The sequence below is a fragment of the Epinephelus fuscoguttatus genome, linkage group LG11 (assembly GCF_011397635.1).
Source record: "Epinephelus fuscoguttatus linkage group LG11, E.fuscoguttatus.final_Chr_v1".
NCBI classification, from domain to species: domain Eukaryota; kingdom Metazoa; phylum Chordata; class Actinopteri; order Perciformes; family Serranidae; genus Epinephelus; species Epinephelus fuscoguttatus.
The window spans coordinates 37,339,679-37,362,948 of NC_064762.1; the positions used below are offsets into that span (position 1 = coordinate 37,339,679).

A 23,270-nucleotide genomic window follows, 5' to 3' on the forward strand; every position below is an offset into this window, starting at 1 on the left:
TTTGCTCCTAGTACTGCTGGCTGAAACCATGACAAAACCTTCCTGCAGATTTTCAAATGACTTTTTTCTGACTGCTGATAAATTCCCAAATTGACCATCATATACTGGGAAATATGTTCAACTTAGCAGTGTTAGAATATATTGACATTTAGATGGAATAATCATGCGCAACAACAAAAATCTGGGGGGGGGGGGGTCTGTATTCTGATACCGATGTAGTATCTTCCTTCAACAGATGCTCAGTCCAAATGTTTTCAGGGAGCCCCCTTCAGTCACTTCCATTTACTTCAGTCTGCAGCAGAGTGGTCATTGTAGCATGCCTCTGTTGTTGTACTGATGCAAGTAGTGCTGTGAAAATGTGCATTATGCTGAATGTACCATGTGAGCCATTAGAGTGCCGATAATTGCACCCAACTGTCTGTGCTGACCACACCTCCCACTATTATTGAAGAACCCTGCCATTATCTGAATACCAGCTGTTATTAGAGAATTATGGTAATGGAATTTATGATAATAATGGACAGCAGTGTCCCTGTCATTCAGAAGAATAACTGTGCATGTACACCTACGAACAGAACATCAATATTTTTCCATAATTCTGATGCAAATTCCTGTGATTGATAACATTTTCAAGCTTTACAAATGATGACTCATTCTTAATAGGTTTCCAGACTCTTTGGACTACACCAAAACAGTGACTCGTAGTTGGAGAAATAACTAATTAGACAAACTCAGGGCATGAGCTTTGAGGTTACTTACTGCTCCAAGAGGGCTGCCAGGTCTCTGGATGGTGGCCAGAGATGCTCAGGCAAATTTTCTTCCCAACTTCAAATCTTCCATTCGGCTGGGAGGGAAGGCAATAAAAAGAAGGTGGAGGTGAGCATGTGGGTGGAGATAAATTAATAAAACATGCATTCTCAAAAGTTATGACAAGGAGATAGAGATGGAAGTTTGACACAGAGTTTGGAAGCAGAAAACGTAGGCTGCTATTTGGCAAAAGTATGAGTTTTCAAACAATGAAAGCAAACTGAAATAGAAATATTGTAACAAAAAAAAAAGGGACTAAAAGTGGCTGGACACCATGAAAAAGTGTCTGTCAAAACAATTCAGAGTACTCTGGCTTTTATCAGCCTGATATTAGTGCAGGTGTCACACAGCTGTCTGAATATAATAAGACAGTCTCATACTTTCACAAAACCAGAGCAATTCCCTCTGACAGTGTGATGACAGCTGAGGCTTTGATCTGACAACTGTCACTACGTGTGTTGCCACCAGAATGGCTGAGGGTTAAATGACATGCTGTCCATTTTCCACTCTTTGATCATCTGATTTGACGGCTTCCTGTTCCGCTTCGGCGGGAGAATAATCGGATGTGATAGAGAGGTGGCCTTTGTCTGCATCTTACCGTGAGGAGGATGATGCTGGGGGGCTTCATCGGGTACTCTGGGGGAAGCACGATCCTGCCATGGTAAACCCCACCGTCGAAATCAGAATCTGGTGGCCCACGTACGGAGAAGTGCCATTCAAAGAGGTTATCCTGCAAAAAGAGAGAAATGTCACATAAAGCTAACATGTTCAACAGGAGACACCAAACCTGTGACTTCAAATGCCTGTCTGAAGTGAAAACACTGACAGTGATGAGTCTAGTGGAGCCACACAGCCTGCAGCTGCATGTTGTGATAATGGTGAGCAGTTATTCCAGTTGGGCAGTATCCAACCAATACAGAAAGTAAAATTCTATTTCTTTGAACAATTCACTATAATCTTAAATTATGAATATCTACAACTGAACTTTAACCCCCCTGTTTTCTCAACTTTATATCCTTATTTTCAGGATAAGACACTACTCAGAAATGCTACACGCACATGACTGGAAAAAAGCGTTTTTTGACTGAATGTCCTTAGGCTTTCAATCCCGCCCTGCCCGGAGCTAACCCTGAGTGGGTCACTGCAGCAGAGAGCAGGTGAATTCTAACATCTTTTGTAGTGAGGATACTCATCGTTTTAAACACATAACTAAATTTAACAGACCACTTTAGAAGCTGCGCACAAAATTATTGTAACTATTAGAGCTTTTTAACATTACATACCATAAATGTCACAACCACTGTTAAGCTGTTGGAGGCACACCAGCCTCTCCCTCACCTGATTTTGAAGCTGTTTGGGGTCGGGATCCCGGATTCTGCTTCACCTGATGAGGCTGTTGGTCTCTACCTTACCTGTCGCTGAAGTTGCAAGGCGCACATAGGTCTCTCTCATCTGTTGCTAACACTACTGGGGTCTCTCTCTCATCTGTCACCCATTCTTCCTGTCAATCACTGCCTTTAAAATAAAGTAGGACTGTTTCATCCTCATGGACCTCACTGTTGCCTTCTAAATCTTCCTGACTTGCTCTGACGTAAAAAAGAAAAATATAGCTGCTGCGCAGCGATGGGTCAGGTACGGGCATTTTTAGGCAATTCTGAGCAACAAGCAAAAGATTTGGAAGACATTTAGGAATTCAGCAACCTAATCAGCCTTTTGCATCAGCTGAGGCTTGAACTGACAACCTCTGAGACTAATAATCAATTTCTATCTCACTGAGCTAATTAGTCAGTGACAATTCATGTGTAGCTTCACAAATTAACAAATTGAAAATACACATATTGCATCTAGACAGCATGGAGAAGTTGGTCATTTATTTTAACAATGATTGATTTGCTTCATAAGTGAAAAACTGATGTTTAACTAGTTGAGCTATGTGCAAAGTGAGAAGCTTCAGATGGTTTCACACTTAAGTATTGACACTGGATCTTTGTGCAAAGTTTGGTTTATTTTGAAGCATGAGAAGGCAGATTTTCTAGCAGAAAAAAGACTTGAAGATGCTGCACAGTGATCAGTCACGCTCAGGCAATTTTAAGCAATAAGCTGGAGCACAAGAAGATGTTTACATTACAATGTGGATTCTGCACCAATTGAGGCTCGAATCCACAACCTCTGGAACCTAAGATGGTCATCTATCACTCTGAGCTAATTGGCAAGCAGAAACTCAACAGTGGCTTCACACATTGAGTAAGCCATTCACTGTTGTGTAGGAAAGCAGCCATCTGTGCATGGAAAGGCAGATTTGAAACCACTGTAAAAAATGTAGTTATTAAGACAAAAATCTGAAAATACACATCTGCACATCTAGTGCATCTAGACAGCATGGAGATGTTGGTAGTTTGTTTTTAACAATGATTGATTTGCTCCATAAGTGAAAAACTGATGTTTAAAATTACCATTTTTACATTGACTCCAGTTGTTCACATTAGAGCAAAATTCAAAATGCTGTCAAAAATTCAGTTTTTGAGATAAAATTCTGAAATTTGCCACACATCATCTACCATGACTCTAGAATTCTGTCATTTTTTCATGAACATTGAAGACTGAACATTGAAGCAAGAATTTGCATGTATATGTTTACAGTACCATTTACAGTCAAACATTTTGATGCACTGTCGGCTCAATTTTTGATAAATCAAAAATCTGAGAAACGTTGTTTTTGTAGGACAGTCTGAAGATGCTCTGTAGCAAGTTTGGTGTCAATTGAGCAAAAATTGTGGGAGGAGATAGGTTTGAGAAGTTTTACAGTTTTTGAAAAAAACAGAGTGATCAACTTCATAATTTTTAATAAGTTTAAGTGTCCAAAAGTTTCTTCAGTATTGGGGCTACAGTTTGATGAAAGTTGTGAAGTTGTAGCACATATTGTTGATTTGTTTCAAAGTTTTAAACTTTAGATGCTTTGTAGCGCGACCATCAGGAAAACTGGCTCGAGTTTACAGCTGAGGATATCTGGCATGAGACTGGACCTTTGTGCAAAGTTTGGTGAGTTTTCACCCATGGGAAGTATGATTTCCTCGGAAGAAGAAGAAGAAGAAGAAGAAGAAGAAGAAGAATACCTAGGATTACAACAGTGTCCTGGCAGCTTAGCTGCCCGGACCCTAATTATGGACCAGCAAAGATGTTTTTTTTAAAAAAATATCTGTTTTATTTTTACACCAAAATTGGCCTTAGAAAATAAATTATATCGTGACGTGCATCCTATCATTTTAAAAAATAATTCTGAAACATTAGATGAAAATTCCTTTGACAGTTGTTGACAGGTAGGGGCGGGGCCTGTTTGGACTGCAGGTGGGCTCTGGGGGTAAACTTTACGGGCCAGAATTTTTTCCTTCACACATCAGGAGCATATGTGGTTCAGCTCAAGGATGCTTGTAGGAACTTGGAATCAAACAGTCTGTGCAATTACCAACTGGCACCAGAGCTTCATGTCCGCTGCACAATTATCTAAACCATTTTATTTGGAGGTTAAACTGAGTGGATTGCTCATGTTTCTTAACCTACCTGAATTTTATTTTGTCATGCCACCAAGGCCCCACATCTAATTACTTTGGTGAATACAGTGTAATTATTGCAGACAGAAATTATGGACACTGTACTGTATACATATATAAGATCCAAGTTGTATGAAACCAGAATTTCCCCAATTAACAAAAGCGTACTTCTTGCATTCTCTGTTGGACTTTACAGGATGAGAAAGGGTTGCTGTGGGGATTTTTAACAAAGGTAATATAAATGCTGACACTATAAAGGTTGCACAGCACGGTGTTGTCCTGTGGTGAACTTACTTCCAGTGGCTGGGCGTGGTAATGCTCTGTGGGGTCCCTCAGTTCAGCAGCCTCTTTCATCAGCCTCTTTACCGCTGGTCATTCAATGGAAACAAAGACACAAGAAAAATGAGGTTAGCCACTTCAGGTTAAACACGGCTCACATCTTCTTTATGATCATTACAGCATACATTTTCAATGTCCACTGCAATGTATTGTGTGTGAAACCCTACAATTACACCCAAAAATCTGCAGCAGTTTTACTGGCCAACATTCCTAATTTCCAGAAGCTGATGGTTGAAAATGTGCTGCTCCCCTGTGTAACAGGACGTTAACACAGATAGACAGATGAGAAGAATATGCAGAGGGACAGGGCTCCATGTACTGGCAAGTCTCTGCTAAAAATCACACTGACTGTCACACTCATTCAGACAGCTAGGGTAAAAAGGCTCCTTCAAATGTGCAATCCAAAAATCTTGGTTTAAAACCACCTTTGGCACTTCTGTTTCTCCAAAACTATTCAACAAGACAGTCTCCCACTGCGCCTTTACTGTTTGTTTTAGCGAGAAGCCTCCCCAGGTTTATTTTTTGTTTGAATTTGCTGTTCATACAAACTCAACACTTACTCCATATTTATCTGTTGTCTCATTTAATTCAGAATAATGTATCCACAGCTTTAATTCCATTAATACAACAACAGAGACTCCTTCGGGCTTTTAATGTGAGGCGTCTAAACAAAGTGCTGAGCTTCATTAATGGTAACATAACTCAGAATTAAAGATCAGCTACACAGAAATTATTAGAATTATTTAGGACATGACTGTGTTGTTGTACTGATAAATCCTTGCCTGATATCAGACAGAATTTTCAACACTTTACACAACATTTCAATCTTCAGTCTGACAGTGCGTCCACTCTGACTGATTCCTGTTGGGGAGGGGGATTCAATATTTCCTAACCAATTACTAGAGAAGGCTACACACGTCAATGATGTCCAACCCACCAAATCATAAAGAATGGAGTGATGAATAAGTGACTTTACATTTGTAATAAAACTTAGAGATGCATAACACACTGAATCAAGGCTACATAAAATGGAGGAGGTTGAATGCATAATACAATATGTCACCATCATCAATCAAACAGAAAAGGAGCTTCCACAAGTTTTTTCTTCGCATGGAGAGCAAAACAAGACTTATTTCTAAAATAAAAGCCAATCTTCACTATAAGCTGAGTAGCAAAACACACATTAAATAAAAGCTTGTCATGGAGTCAGTTATGGCCCACTGTCAGTGTGCAGTGGTGTATTTATCTGCAGAGACTTCTGTGATTGGGATGTTTATGGGCGTATACCCCCACAGCGCTCAGGTGAGGTCCGGGCTTTATTAAAAGGTAGCACCAGGTGCCAGACTATAAGCAGCAGGTATCCAAGAGAGATTTGCATTGCAGAAAAAACACAAATATAGCGAGGCAAATGTGAAACAAGAGTGAATCTGGGGTTGGCTTTTCCTTTCACTCTTGCTGACTAACATGTTTACAAAGAGTAACTAACAATCCTTTAACAATACTGTGATAATACTGATAACTGTGATCATTTTGGTCAGGATGAATATCCCCCTTTCATGGTGTAAGTACATTTTGTGAACATGTGCACACATATCAGGGCTGAACCCATGGTAGTCAAATTAAAAGACTGCTTATGAGTTGCTTATTGAGGATGAGCAGATGACTAGCAGATGACAGCGGGAGTCATGATCCTGCTGCGTGCTACAAACACAGCTGAACTTTTCACTCAAGGCAGAAATAAAGTAAACAAGTTTGTTTTTTTAAAGTTGTGTTTAAGGGGTCAATCTCTACCCATGGCAGCATTCTGTGAGTTTATGAGCAGACACAACATGCTCTCAAAATGAGGCAGCGGAGAAACATCTGCTGGCATTAACCCTTGTGACATGACCCAGCCAACAACACACTCAGGCCCGCTGTGTTAATCTGAATACAAACTACCTCATCACTCTAGGAAGGATGGTTACACAAGTCCAGATGATGATGATGGTGATGATGATTGTAGGGGGGGTTTAATCACTGCTCTGGCAGTAAAGGACACAGAGATGCTCCTTGATGTAACGCTGACTACCAGGCTGCAGCTACACCAGTCAGAGTACAGGAGGTGAGTCCTCACAGTGAGGGCACGTTAGAGTCTGTCTAAGGCAATGCCTTGGGTTGAACATCCAATCATGTTTTAACACAAGGTCATGAGTCACAACAACAGGAGTGATGTCACAGTCTCAGCCTCATGTTAACAAAGTGCTCATCACAAGTTCAAGCTTTTTTGACTTATTGGACAGCAAGGTCAATTTGCTTGCTTTTGCCCTCTCATGGGCCGCTACAAAAGCTCCAGCTATCAACTATCAGCCGGCTGCAAGACGAAACAGCATGGGGCTGAAAATCGGAAAGTAATTGTGAAAAGGAAAGCGTAACTAAGAGGTATTCATGGAGGCAAAATTGGCTTGGAATCCAATCGAGTGCATCCTGCTAGGGTGTTGAGCTGGAAATGGAGACTGTGAAATGAACACGGGAGAAGACGAAGGGCAGCAGCGGGGATGGGTGGGAGGGCAAATAACAGGGATGAAGGCAAGGCGAGCTGAGAGGATGTGCGGGCTGCAGGGCTGAGTGAAGCAGTGGAGCAGAGAGATGGCCTGACACCACGCGGCTTTCAGGGCACGTGTTCTTTCTGATTCTGCCCGAGGACAGACACTCTTCAGTGAAGATGTGAACCAACCACAGTAATCTCACATTGGACACACAAGGAGAATGGGGGAAGAGTCTGTATGTGTGTGTGTATGTTTACAAGGCTTCCCCTGCCTCGTCTTGTTTACACCAGAGTGCAGGGGGTCATGCAGTGCTTGCAGTCTTACTCAAGTTCAAACTATTAAACTCCCTCTCCTGGGATTTATTTAACCCCTAAAGACTCATCTCAGTTCATCAAAATTACATATTTAGAAGTTTTTCCAAGAAAAAACATCCCTTCATGCCTTTAAGGAATACTACACTCTTCAAATGACCATTTGAATATCAATTACTCACTGCATGTTACGTTGAATTCGTGCAGAAAACTTTTTTTTTTTTCTTTGCATGCTTCCAAAGATCGTCATAAAACTCAGAAAATTCTTGATGGGTTGGCATAAAAGCAGTCAAACATCCATTTACAAATTCTTAGATAACTCATGCAGCATAATCCAAGTCTCATTTATCAAGTTGTGTGCTGAATACTTTCCAAACAGACACCTCTTTCTGATGGGGCATTGAACTGAAGTGAAACTTATCTATGCTCTTTTCAAAGCCAGACTTCACTAACAAAAACAATAATTTTACCTTGCTGAACACTGGAGCTGCTGGTCTACCGCTGCCATAGTCGGTATTTAGTTTGTGTTATTGTGTGACTTTAGTAAATCACACCTGACCCTTTATAATACCAAAGCCACACAATAACACAAACAAATTAACTGATCAAGGCAGTGGTGGACCAGCAGCTCCCATGTTCAACAAGGTAAAATTACTGTTTTTGTCTGTGGAGTCTGGCTGTGGAGAGAGCATCGATAAGTTTCACTTTATGTTTAGCTCCCCGTCAAAAAAGGAAGCACTGAGCATTAGACTGGCTAAGCGAGACTTGGATTATATTGCACAGAATGTGCAGGAGTTTGTTGATAGATATTTTGATATAGTTCTGCTGTTGGTAAATATGGACCCCTATGACCTCAGTTCATCAAAAATGTTCTTAGTTTTTGGATTCTTTGCTCACTGTGGAAACATGCAAGACGTAACATGGGGTGAGTAACTGATGGTCATTTGGGGGGCTTAGAGATAACTACAACTTTGCCTCATTAAGTACTTAATTACTTCATTAAGAACTATAAATATGCAACTGAGGCCCACCCCTTAGCCACTCACTTGCTACTCCAGCGTATCTGCTCAGCTTTGACTCTGCTTATCAAACACACAAACATCTGCTTGTAAACAGTAAAAGATAACATGAGCCTTCAGCTTGACAACATTATCTATAAGCTAATAATGTGTTGCTGTTGTTAGATAAACCTTGTTCCTGATCGCCAGCTTTGACAGGTTGAGGTGAAAATGAAACTTAACTTGCAAAATACTGATTTGTAGATACACCGGGCTTCTCCACTGATAACCTGCAAGTTGACAGGATTAGTTCCTCAGGTTAAGAATAACTTTATTCATCCCCAACGTGGATGTAACAACCCCCGGGAAGCTTTAATCCATGTTCCTGAGACTGTCATTGGTACACCGCAGTTCCAAGGTGGAAAAATGCTTATTTAACTCTTGATATGTCTTGTAGCATATCAAAACACCATATGGTGATGTTATCAAGGTCAAAAACTTGGATTTTCACTTTAAGACAAGTGGAGGCAGATGAGAAAATGAGCCTGTATAAGTAGAAATTCAATCTTCATGCAGCAGCCTTGAGCATCTTGGCCCAAAACTGATCAAAATCCACCTCATGTTTTCACAGTTTTGCATTATATAAACCTTTCAAACAACTGTATACCACTCTTGAAAATGTTTTCTGAGTTTTATAACAGGAAAGGAGCCACGATTTCTGCCATCGGTCTTAAATGCAAAATTCGTATACATCTAACAGCTGACAGAGATGTCCATTTCACTGAAAGACAACCACAAAACAAAAGGGGATCAGAGCTAAGCTACATTTTCATCAGAATGATAAAACAATCTGTTTGGGGGATGCTCTGCTTGAACATAATGGCATGTGCCTTTATTGTTGTGGGTTTGAATCCATCTTCTAATGTCATCTGCTCTCATGGATGCATACATAATTCCACCTTCATCAATGACAATCTGTAGAGTTTTCTGAAAATGTTAAGCCTCAACAGAAACCCAAAATACGACAAAGCTGTTTGCCCATGCGGCACCGCACATGAGAGCCAACAAATTAAATAACAGACAGGAAGCTTAACTGTGCAGTGATCTGTGAACAGCTGAACATGCTGCTACAGTGCTCCACAGTGGGAGCTCCATCCATCACGAGTACCAACATAACATTTCAATTCACAAATGCTGAGCCAGCTGTAGGCCAGGGTGGGGGAGGCTACTTGTTGAAAAGACTAACCCACAACCAGAAGGTTGCAAGTGTGATCTATGTAAGTGTTATCAGCCCTTGTGTCCATCAGCTGCTGTGTGTACTAACCTAAACTTCAAACCAGCAGACTTTTTGAGATTTACTAACAGTCATCAGAACTGCATACACCCTCCCTTCAAAGGAAGTCAGCAGCTCCTAAAGATGCTGTCTAATTCTTTACAAGCTGCAGGGTACTCAAGAGAATCAAAAACCACAATAGTTTAGATTGAATACCTAAATACCAATAACAATATCTGGATCATTGCTGGTGCTATCAGAATAGATCTGGGGTCAAATAGCATTTTATTTCATTCCAACTGAGAACTGAATATGTTAATCAAATCCAGATCCTTTTACATTCCTTATCGAATCGATTGGCTGGTTGCTCCAAATACTCAATTGTCTCAATGCATATTAAGCTGAAAATAGGGATGCAGAATAGTATCAACTAGTCATTGGTATCGACAGATAAAGGCTTTAAAAAAATATCAGCATAAAATGAACATCTCTGCTGATATGACAGGCGATGTCTGTTGAATTATGCAACTTAAATTAGTCGAGATTGGTCAGATTTGTCCAGGTTTACGCTATTGTCAACATTATCTGATACAAAGAATCATCCAACCCTGCTAAAGTAGGATACATTTCCAGTTTTGTTTGAAAATGTTACCAAAAATAAACACATTTTATATGTGACCAGCTGAGGTAGTTTTCTTTATTTTCCCAGTGAATGTGTACATTTTGAAAAACATTATATTTTATGTCTATATCTGCTAGTGGGCAATAACAATGAGAGCAGGCATAATAGTATATAAATTCCATTACAGGAGAGACTTGGATGTTCTCTGCAATTTGATTTTATAAAATATGGGTATATGTCAGTATCCGCATTGGCAGTAGGCCAAAATTAACAGAACAATATTGGCATATCAGTTCAAAATCCAATATCGTGCATTAGAGATGTCCTGATCCAGCTTTTTCACTTCCGATCTGATACCGATAAACTTTAAACTTAAACATTAACATTAAATAAAAAATACAGCTGGTTTGCTTTGGCTGCTTTGGCCCCTTAATACATAGAAAATAAATCAACACAAGAAATCTTTAAAATGTCTAACACTGAAATTAAAATAGCAGCAAGACTCCACACACTTGTGCTTTGCCCCCCTAATAAATAAAAAAAATAGATTAACACTACAAGACATTGTTGACATTTAACAAACAATGCAGCCTTTCCTTTTCAGTTATTTTAGTAGTGTCAGTGCCAGCCTGGTGCACAGGCACACAATACTGTACAACTGTTTAAACAAGCAATAGTCCATCCATGGCTCCAATTTCACTAATTGTGCTCAAAACAATGCCATCAGTGCTCTTTACTTAAACAGTAAGAGTGTAAACCAAATAAAAATATCACTCTCAAAAAACCAGAGCAGAAAACAAATAGTCAGTTAACTAAGTTGACAGCTACTCTTCCTACCCTTCGTGTGTGTCTGCCGTCTGCATGCTGGCCTGGTGGATTGATAGTAAGAGCTGGAGCGGATCACTGGAATGGACTACTTGAATCGCAGAGCGCTGGGCTGGCCGGAAAACCTGGATCGGACTCAGTGAAAAACTGGATTGGAGTTCTTGGATCGGCGTTTTTCCATGCAGTCCGATCCGATGCCAATGCATGTTTTTTGCTAATATCGGCGGCCGATATCATCGTGCATCTCTAGTTGAGAAGCTTAAAATTAAACTAGGAATTCACTCTATCGGTCTTGCTGAACCACAGACACAAAAACAGTCCTTTAGCAATTGTAGCGTGTTATTTGACATGAAATATGAAGTTTCTTTTGGAAAAAAAAAGGCTCAGACACCAGCCTGCAGTGAGCTCACTAACCAGTGTGTGGGTGTGAAGCTTTACAGAGTCGTTGGGGTTACTGGGATTAAAGTGCACAGGGATGTGATGTTTGTTGAAAATCCTCCTGAGTTTCTCAGATACTTCTGCGACATAAGGAATGACAATGCTGTTTTGTTTTTGTGTCTCTTCCTCTCTGTCTGCTCTGGGTCTTTTTAGAGGTTTTGGCAAAAGCCCAGTTGGGGTAGTCACAGGTTTTAAGTGCTTCCCTGATGTGTCTCTGTTCCTTCACCTTCCCCTCTGTCCAAGTTGGAACGTTTCTGGCCCAATGACTCAGTGTCCTGATGACTCCCAACTTGTGCTCCAGTGGGTGGTGAGAGTCGAATAGTAGGTATTGGTCTGTATGTGGGTTTTCTGTACACCTCAATGTTTAGATTCCTGTCCTCTTCAATGTGTACTGCACAGTCTAGTAGTGCCGCAAGATGAAAGTCGTTTCCCAACGACTCTGTAAGGGTTCACTCCCACACAGGGTTTAAAGCCTGCAACTCTGTACCAGTCATTTAGAACCGAAGAAGCTTCTTGGTTGAGAGGCAAAACATCTTCAAGAAACGCAAGCAAGTCTAGTTGATATAGTAGCCTACTTATGATTATCATGACCTGGATGACTGAGAATCTTCACGGACATGGTCAGCAATGGCTAAAAATGAGAGGCCTGCTTCGTGAATGTTTTCTATATTGCTGTTGCTCTGCTAATATAAAAGAGGACAAAAAATAATGGATTTGTTCACATTGGCATAATAGGGTATTTTGTCAGTTATAAACCAGATCAACATAAAACCAGCCATCACAACACAACCCTATTTCAGAGAGTATTTACAACAGTCCTGAGCAGTGCTGGGGTCATTACTCAAAAAAAGCATTATATTACACATTACTTGTCACTTTTTTAAAAAAGCATAATGCATAACTTTACTTGATTACTCCCTGTAGAAAGTAATTCATTACACTACTGGTTACATTACATTCCCGTTAGGCAATAACTGCCTTCAGATAAAAGTACATCAATATATAAAAGTTTGGCCCTCATAGAAACAAATATTAATTGTGTCAAAATAATACACCAATAGGCCTAAAAAATGATGAAAAGCCATCCTTTCACCATTGGATGATGACAGAATTTAAAAGAAAAAAAAAATAAAGCCACAGTTATACCTCATAGGGAGGAGATCCTCAAATCATTTGTCAGATAACCTGTTCCTTAAAATTAATGGAACACTATTAATTTTATTAACAAATACTACAACGGAAATTTACATCAACAACCTTTTTTCCATGACGAAACGAGATGATGACACACTAAAAATAGATCTTGATAATAAAAACTATGACAAAATTGATGTTTCATTTTCATTGACGAGTTGACATATAATTAAAATGTTAAGGGTGGACTGTTGGACATTGAAAGCCCAGAACAGCCATGGTTGCAATTATCTTCAAATGCTGCCTAAGGGACAGGCTGGCAAACTCCAGTAAATATTCGGGCCAGGATGTTTTGCTAGTCACTGAACATAAGCAGAGCAAGCAGACACCGGCCGCTGGACTTTACAGCTGATTCCTGCAGGACTCCTCTCAGTCCGGACTGGAGACGGATATGAGTTGATGCTGTTTGACAGGCAGGAAGGAGGCTAAGTTATCTGTGAGTGTAGCTTTGCTGTAAGTAAACAGTCTGAACTCAGATCAGTTTTCTCCGACTGAGATACAGTCAGGTCCATAATTATTTGGACAATGATACAGTTGTCATCATTTTGGCTCTGTACACCACCACAATGGGTTTTAAATGAAACAATGAATACCTGCTTAAAGTGCAGACTCTCAGCTTTCATTTAAGGCTTTTTTCAAAAATGTAGTATGAACCGTGTAGGAATTACAACAATTTCTTCACACAGTCCCCCAACTTTAAGGGCTCATAAGTATTTGGACAAACTAACATAGTCATCAATTAAACAGTCAGTTTTAATACTTGGTTGCAAATCCTTTACAGTCAATGACTGCCTGAAGTGTTGGACACATAGGCATCATCAGATGCTGGGTTTCTTCCCTGGTGATGCTCTGCCAGCCCTTTACTGTAGCCGTCTGCACTTCCTGCTTGTGTTTTGGGTGTTTTGCCCTCAGTTTTGGCTTCAGCAAGAGAAACGCATGCTCACTTGGATTCAGGTCAGATGATATGACTTGGCCATTGCAGAACATTCCACTTCTTTGCCTTAAAAATGTCTTTGGTTGCTTTTGCAGTATGCTTCAGGTCAATGTCCATCTGCACTGTGAAGCATCGTCCAATGAGTTTTGAAGCATTTAGTTGAATCTGAGCAGATAATGGTGCCCCAAACACTTCAGCTTTCATCCTGCAAGAGCCTGAAGTAGACCCAGAAGCGGTCACCATGGAGCTGTAGCTCCTGAACGAGCCTGTACTCCCCCAAATCCTGTCCTCTGCGCCCTACCCCGCGGTGGGCGCTGCGAAAGCTCTGTGTGAAAGAGGCTTAAGTCCTGTAGAGTTTCAGAGGACCTCAAGAATGTTTTAGGATAGTAATAACATTATATAAGATAATCATATTGCAAAGATAATATATATAAGATAATAACATTAAAGACAAAATTAAATTGCAATACTTTTTCAAAACTTGATGATTTTACCTTTCTGTACATTTTGTATACAAATTAATTAAATAATTTTGCTTCTAAATGTCTATTTGCATCACATTTATTACGGAAAACACATTATTTGATCAATTTACATTGTGCCCCTAAGGTTCTTTGTGCGCTCCTTACTTTTTCAACTTAGGAGCACATGTGCTCCTTGGGAAAAAGGTTAGCGTCAAGCCCTGCAGAGGGACTCGTGTTTTTACTTTACCCTGCAACAACAGTTTGATAAGAACAGACAACTGCATCACATTATTATTCAGGTTTATAAGTCAGCAAAAGATATGATTAAGACATTTGCATATTATCCATTTCTTCTCCTGATATCTAATTTTGCATCACAATATCAATATCAAATCAAAGTCAGCAACCAGCTCCACATTGTTTATATTGAGGCGCACACACTAATCCAATTTTAAGGGCCTGAATTATTCTACAGTCTGTTGAAAGGTCTTTGAATGTTCATGCTATTTTGAAAACTTGGTATAATGAAATAATAAAGCAGAAACTCAAAATACCAAATCCCCCAAAAAAGCTTCATTTTTGATTATCTAGCTCAGCCTCTACTCTGTGTGATGCTGTTTTTCATGCTGAAGAAAAAGGAAAGATAAAAGCAAGAAGAATTCTCTGAAGGTTGGACAATAAACCAGGACATCAACCAACTATGCTGTGTGCAGACGAACCTTGAGCATTGATGAAGAGACGGGCACCTTTAATGTTTGGCACAAACACAGCAGCGTCATCCTTACAGTTCGTGTAATGCCAAAAGTACAAGCAGCTGGTACCTGGGAGTGCAAGGATCAGAACAAAGTGTCCTCAAGATGTTCCTGAGACCACAGAATTGTTATGCAAGAGAGAAGAGGAGAGCAGTGCTTGGTAAAAAAAATAATAACCAAGGAGAGAGGAAGAGCGAAGGCGAAGATTTTTGACAGCAATTAGAATGAAAAGAGGAGAGGGGAGGAATCAGCTGGGAGAAGGTGACGTGAGCTATCTCTTGAAATGAGTTTGTAACCTATGACAAGAGCTGCAGAGCTGCACTGCTGTTGTGACTGGAGAGGAAAATGTCAATCCACAATTGTGGACCCAGGAGGGAAACTTTGAAAATGCTGATTGATATGCTGGTCTGATGTCTGTTGTGACTGCGCTGTCAATGCAAAGCAAGATGGAGAAGGACTGAAGCAAAGACTGGAGGACATGTGTTGCATTGCTGAGAGTGTGAAGAGGAAAGTGAGAGCTGTAGAGATCTAATCCCTGTCTGTGTGTTCTGTCTTAGTCATTGTAGGTGTATTTCTTTTTTTGTGGGGTTCCTACATGTTTTCCAGAGTTTATTTATGACCTTAAATCCCTTCCTGCATGAAAAGATTTTCGTCTTAACTAAATGTTCTATGTTGATGCAACAGTAGGTGGTATTATGGATGCTAACTAGGCCACAGCACTCTACGGATTTTTCGTCAGAACAACAAATGCTTCAATTTAGTGAAGGGCTTTGGCTGTACAAAAACAATTAATACATAATAATGTGTGTCTGCTGGGAGTCCGGGACGTCTCAACAGCATTTTGCTTATTTTTGTAGACCTTAGCAAAACATCCCAACTTTTCAAGCTTAACTCCTAAATAACTCCCCTAACTTAAAGGGGCAATACGCGAAATTCATCATTTCTAGATTGAAGGAATTAAAAAATTGCTATGTGAAGAACTAGAGGTGTAATTTCATTTGGAGTATAGCATGACCTCACACACCCTCTCTCTGTGTTGATCTCCAGCCCATTGTTTACAAGCCAGTCCGGCTGTGCGTTCATGTGCTACAGCCAGTGAGCAATGGCAGCGGTTATTTTCCAAATGAAATGGCAGAGAGCAGAACAGAACGTCCACCTGAAGAAGACCAGGATCTGACATTACCTCTAAAGAAACAACGGTTGTTGGCGAAGAAGTTGTCGGATAAAGAAAGGGACAGAACTCAGATTAACATTGGCCTTGCATTTCCAAGGTGGAGAGCACTGCGAGAGCTAAAGGGGCTACAATCTGACTCGGAGCTAGCTCTTCTTCTCCTGGACAGGTACGACATAAAGTCAAATGTCTGTTTTAATTAGTGTTACAGTAATGTTAGGCACATGTCGCTATGTCGATTCAATTAAATTTAATGTTACAATCGTAGCATGGGTTAATGTTCGGAGCTTCGGTCCCAGCAATGGGTCAGGCGTTTCGGTTGTGTTAGGTGTGTAGCCCAGCAGCCCAGCTAATTTGCAATTAGCATTGTAAAATGTAGCCCGGCGGGCAGTCTGGCGGCTGTGTTTAGCTATTCCCCTGCCTACTTCAATGATGATGGCGGAGAAGCAGGCTCCCGGAACGTTAGCATAGCAGCCGACTAGTGCAGGCTAATGTCCCCATGCCAGAGCTCGCCGGAGCCGAGAAGCAGGCTCCCGTAACGTTAGCATAGCAGCCAGCTAACATCCCCATGCTTCTCGGCTCCGACTCACTGAGCCTGGTGGAGAAGCGTGAGCCCAGCTCCCGGCTCAGTTGGAGCATTAGGATGGCAGCCGAGTAAGTGCTAATGCTAACAGGAAAGCAGGTAAATAGCTAAACACAGCAGAGACCGAGAGTGAGTGAAAGACATTGCTAACTGCTAAACTAAGTTGGCTGTTTAGGTTTTATTTCCTCGCCCCTGTGGTGAGTGAATCTGCCTTCAGTGAAAGTGGGGGCTAACTGGTGCTTCCTCCTCATGCTCCACTTCACTCAGCTGCTAACACACCCAGTTAGCCTCCGCTAGTTTCCCAGCTAGCGGCTCTCCGTATGGATCCGGAGCACCAAGCCCTGGATTTTTATTCAGGTTAATGTGGGAAGAAGCAGCGGGTATATCAGGCAGCTGAGTGAAGCGGAGCCTGTGGAAGAAACACCAGGACCGTCTGGATGTGATAGTCCGTGGAGGTGCTGCGGTAACCGCTGACACAGACGAGGCGAGTGTGTGGGGGGGGTGTTGGAGAGCAGAGGCAGAGGGAGGAGTGGCTCATGACACACTTTGTTTTGCTCTACAGGCAGTGCACAACAGCGAACCTAGCGGTGAACAATTTCGCTTATTGCCCCTTTAAAGGTCATGTTTGTAGGATTTCGGGGGATATATTAGCTAGGGTTGGGTACCGTTGATAATTGAACCGATACGGTACCGGTATGTGGAATTCGGTACCAGTACCAAACGGTACCTTATTTCGGTACTTTTTAACCCTATGGGCCCTAGGCCTTTTTGGGGTATTTTTACTGCCTTTACTTTAAAGCTCATATCACAGTCATTATAAAGGCTACATGCACATGCTATATCTTGGGGTTTTTTTTTTTTGTTTGTTTGTTTTTTTTTTCAGGACAATCTGGGCTAACCAGATTTGCCATCATTCCATGTCCTCCTATGTGCCTGTATTTTATATTAATTTTTTTTTATACTAATGAAAAAAACAAATCTGTGTGCCTAAATTCTTACATTTTTACATGTATCTCACCATAGCAAGTTGGAAGTTGACATATTCTGCCATATATGAAGAGGGGAGACTCTCTGGAATCTGACAATATAAGAACCATGATGCTGGGATATTCTGTCACTTCACAGTTGTCCAAAACATGTGGTTTGTGCCAGGCAGACATGATTGCCAGTATTTTATTGCAAGAAATTCCACTGACTCATTCACAAGTCAAAAATGTGTTTTATCTGAAAGAAACATGCAATATTTACATCTAAGATCATAGAAAAATAGTTAACCAAGTGCATTGATGTCCTTTAATATTTGTTTTTCAGTTTCAGTTATATATTGGGGAGACATTTTGGGCATTGGTGGGGGGGCACGTGTCCCCCTCAATGTATATGGTGACTACTGCCCTGTCATGCATGCATAATTAGGCTGCAGTTGTCTGGGTGTGCAAAGGTGAAGTGCGCTTGTCTTGTTATACAAAGTTTGATGGAGTGTCAACTGGACAATATGGAGATATTTGCATCTTGAAAGCCGGACTACAATGTGGATAGACAGGGAGAAACACACGCAAGCCTAAGACGTGGTAAGATACGATATTCCTCACTATATGAAGTGACTGATAACAAGATCTGTATAATGGATTGTAAAGAAATTCATCAGGTTTTTATTTTGTAGACAGTTGATCTGGATTTATAACGTGATGGGATGACACCACAATGTGTGTGGTGCTGCACTTTCATGTGATATGAGTGGCATTTCTGTGCGACCCTGCGTTCGCGAGTAATCCATCCAACAGTAATGTGTGTGCAAAGCTGTATGAAAGCTCTGTTATACATCATTTTATCATGGTCACGGAGAAAATCCACAGAAAAGAACGGGTGTGAATTTGGACGCACTATGCGTCGTTCGGTCCCATAGTCTAAACTTCTCAGTTTCAACATTTTATTGAGAACATTTAGGAACAGTGCTGCACGTTAACTTTTGTCTGCACATTTTTTTTGTCGCCATTATTGCTGAGTCTGAGGTGTGAGTCATGCACTCTCGCTCCGCCTCCACTTCAGGTACCGGAATTTGGCACAGATTCAATTAAGTGGATTGGTACTCGGTAGTACCGACGTGAATCAGTACCAAGTACAAAAACTACCGAGTTTCGGTACCCAACCCTAATATTAGCAGAAATGGAATACAGTAAGTATGTTTTTTTGGCGTATAATCACCTGAAAATAAGAATTGTTGTGTTTTGGTTACCTTAGAATGAGTCATATATACCTACATTGGGAGTGGGTCTTCATCTGTGTATATCACCATGTTGTACCGCCATGTTTCTACAGTAGACCAGAACGACCAAACCAAACAATGGCTCTAGGTAGAGCCAATCGTGTTTTCGGGTTTTTGCATCAGCTACTGTAGTTGGCAGCCACTCTGCGACAAAAGCATCTGCAAAAACACAGATTTTTTAACTTGTTTTTTTATTGTTTTTACCACTTTTAACCATTTATTTTGGAGAAGAGACCTCTGCCAATAATTGAGCTCCTCAGAGAAAAAAGGTGAGCGCACATTAGGAGGTGCTGGGCTAGCAGCCTGCCATGCCAAACAGCATTGGAGAAATACCGATTTGTAATGTGAATCTGCTTCAGTCAGTTGTTTTTTTGTTTGTTTGTTTTTAATCACCTGGCTTATTTGTTTTGGAGTGGAAAAATCCTCTGCGGATAACTCAGCTTTGGTAAAAACCTCCTGTATAATGAACATTGAAGGAATTCTAACCAGAAGTTTCAAGTTACAAGTTGCAATCTGCATCACTATATGCCACTAAATCTCCCGAAATCTAACACACGGTTCAAGGTTGATCTGAGAAAAAAATATTTCTGTAATTAAAACATATCTTGTTCTTAAATGAACAGAATCAGATAACATAACATAGAGCTTGTTGTTGAGGTCCTCCCAGGGTTCAAAGCACTCGGAAAAGTCAACTTCAAAGTAAATGTGGTTTTATGGCTCTTAAAACAAGATTAAGGGTGCATTTATGCTCCCTTTACTTACAATAATGGATACATCCATTTCAAACATTGTGAACACCACTGCTCTCATACTTCCAGGCATCCTTTATGTTAGCATAGATATAGCCAATAGATGGGACTAGAAGGCAGAGTCAAAAGTTTCACATAACTATAAATGAGGTGACTGGAGGAGGTCGTAATAATGTACCATTTAACAGAGGAAGCATGTGAGATGGTGGTGGTCTGCGTGGCCATTAAATACAAGACTTCTTTTTATTATCTCATTTCCAATTTGACCAATGACCAGATTATTATAGTTTAAAAATACGCAGTGCAGTGAGAAGGATAGACATTTCACACACCCAACAAATAAAACACGGACCTGGCAATGTGCATTCAACCCTTGTTGGACCGTTCATATTAGTCAGCTGTAACACTGTTTATCACTGTTGGCAGAGATTTTAATCTGCAATGTAGTTTATACACTTCATTGATAAACCAGAGAACTGTAGTGTAACATCAGGCTACATGATCAAATAAAGTTTTGTATTGGATCAAAACTTCTTTCAGTCCCTCTCCAATAGTGGTTGAAATATATCAATAAAAATACTAAATGTCAAGCTCAAGGTGGCGTTAGTGGAAAAGTCACAGGATCACCAAAGTCTGTAGGACTCATCCTCTCAGCGCAATGAATGTCTGAACCAAATACCATGGCAATCCTTCAAAAACTAGATATATACTATATATGATATTTCAGTCTAGACCAAAGTGTTTGATTGAATGACCAATCAACAGACTGACATTTCCATTCCTAGAGCCATGCTGCCAGAATGGCTACAAATTGACCAAATTCCCCTGTATGTAATATAATTTCCATTAAAGGTAAACGTAAAGCTGGGGTAGGCAGTTTCATTTTGCCATCATTCTGCAAAAATCCCATTATAAACTTTGTGCATGTTGTAATTCAGGTGGACTGAGAGAAAACCAGATTTGTTTTCAGGCTTTAGAGATTCTAGCTCATAGCGGAAGACTTTGGCCAATCACAGGTGAATTCAGACAGAAGATGTTCCTATTGGCTGTTTTATAAATGCAGATGCACGTTCCTTCTCTGAAAGTCCAATTCAATGGTGGAGATACCTGATGTAAAAGTTACTATTCCAGCATTGCTAACAACTGCCTACACTGCAGACTGACAGACTTATCACAGAGTCTAAAAGAGAGAATGACAATAAATGAAATAAAACATGTCAATATCAGCGAAGAGTTTAAGAGATGGAGAGAACATGTTGCTAACAGTTTAGAGTTGTGGTAACCAGAGGCTCACAGCTGCTGCGGCTTCAAGTTCAGGTTTATGTAGCCAACACTGGATAGAGTCTTTAGTCTCGGTGTGTCCTCCTTCCCCGCTGCTACAAACCACTGGAAGGAGAGCAGGCAGCAGCTCCAGAGACAAACTCCCAGTCAGTGGCCAAAGCAGCCTGATTCGAGCCAGTGCAAACCCCAGCTCACTGAGACCAGACAGTACAGACTAATCGCCAGATCAGCAAACTTTCTGTTGCTGCAGTTACACAGGTTAGACCAAGAGCTGCCACTGGCCACTAGCTCTCTGTGACACCAGCGCTGGGAGGGTTTAGGCTGGCAAAATGCGAGCCACTACATGCGCCTAGGAAAGGTCGGTCTCCCAAGCTAGAGCCAGCATTCCTCCTGGAGAAGCGATAAGGAGCGACTGTGGGATGTCTAGCTAGTTGATTAATGTCTCATTTGTGGTCTGACAAACAAGAGGAAAAAGAGAGCAGGGCAAGGTGGGACTGGGGGATGCACTGTGTGCAGTTCTACAATGAAATGGGATTTAAAAAAATCAATGTATGGGAAACACCAGGTTGTATGAAATGCGAGCATACGCCCATGGTCAAGAGAGCAGAGCTGCAGTAGGAGGGTATAATTTTTTTCAAATTCTACCTTGCCTTTTCCAGATTTCTGCCTACCCCCAGCTTTAACAAGGCAATTAAACTAGTCTTAGTTCAGTGAAAGAAACTTGATTTCAGAAGGTGTACAGTTGTATTTTTCTTTTTAAAATATCTGTAGAAATATTACCTTTCTTGACATGCTGTGTAATAGACAAAAAAGCTAACAGAGCTTGCAGAACATAGCGAACACACCGCTCCTGGGGGTGTCCGGGTGTGTCTGATTGAGTTGTGTAGGTGATAATGATTGATCAATCACACTGTGCGTTTACTCTGTGGTAATTAATCAGAGCAGCAGGTTGCATTGTTTTACACGTTGGAAGAAGCAGAAACAAACAGCTCCATCAGTCACAGCCAAGTGAGCATGTGGGAGAAAGAACTAATCCCTACCATGCCTGTCACACACCGGGTTGAAGTTTGATAATCAGATGGACACACATTTTACCTGACAGAATCAGATTGGAGGAAGTTTAAAATTAGATCCTGACCAGCAGGGATTGTATCAGTGTTGTTGGCATCGGTTGTGATCAGACAGAGAGGTGACTACAACCAAATTCTTGAGGACAGCCCTGCACTTTGTTAGTATTCTTCACAAAATAGTACTGACACAAGCAGAAAGGCATAATATCCCAATAATTCAAAGAATTCCCTTCTCTACAATCTGCTGACAGTTTCCAACTCAAGCTTCTGCCTACAAGTTGTTAAGACATTCTTAATCAAGTATGATTAAATTGCCGCTCTTGCAATTTGATGATCACACTCTCAGAAATTGTGATGTCGATATAAAAAGCCGAATGACTGGCCTAAGTTGTCCTGACAGCACAGAAAGTAGCAGTCTCTTCAACAACTACCCAGCAGGCCTTGGCGCAAGTTAGTAGTGCTGGGCCTCATTTCCACAGCAGCAGCAGCTGCACATTAGAGCTGTGTGGAGGAGGACTGACAGAGTGGAAAAGACTGACTCCAGAGCCTCACTGTGAGCAGTTCTAAACTACCATCTTGCTTTCTACATTTCTCTTTCTCCATACTGTATGAACATATGCTGTTTATCTGATCCTGTGTGAAACCCAATCTCACAGAAATATGTGAAATAATTACAAACACCCAAGTATATGGTGCTGGCATGTTACTAGGGTTGGGTGCCGTTCACATTAAACCAATACCGGTGCCAATTTCAGTACCTGGAATTCGGTACCAGCACCCAACGGTACCTTTTTCTTACAGTACTTTACTTTCTCTAATTTCATTTTTTAACAAGCTTCTGTTTCTCTGCTCTTTTCTTATCACACATATAGCTAATCTTTTGTCTCTGTCCATCTATCTGTATGTGTGTGTGCATGTGTGTGTGTGTGATACTATGGTATTACCAAAATAATACAGAAAAGACAAACAGACCAGTTGCCGAAACTATCGCGACAGATCAGCTATAATTTCCGCTTGCTGGGAAGCCGACAGAGTGGCCGCAGAGCTCCATGGCTTTGAAGTGCTTCCACCTTGTGTCTGAAGTTGAACCCAGAGGCTCTGTGGAGCTCCACTGACAGCATCA

At 40.9% G+C, this 23,270-nt stretch overlaps 1 protein-coding gene across 1 annotated transcript in view; it reads right to left on the reverse strand.

Moving 5' to 3' along the window:
• Nucleotides 1-23,270, reverse strand: part of ube2j1 (ubiquitin-conjugating enzyme E2, J1) — a 75,110-nt gene that overhangs the window by 36,301 nt on the left and 15,539 nt on the right. Inside the window, exons 2-4 of the mRNA XM_049589582.1 lie at nucleotides 4,650-4,723; nucleotides 1,406-1,537; nucleotides 760-844 (exon numbers count right to left, since the gene is read on the reverse strand). Of these exons, the coding sequence (XP_049445539.1) occupies nucleotides 760-844; nucleotides 1,406-1,537; nucleotides 4,650-4,723 (291 nt within the window). The remainder of the gene's footprint in view (nucleotides 1-759; nucleotides 845-1,405; nucleotides 1,538-4,649; nucleotides 4,724-23,270) is intronic.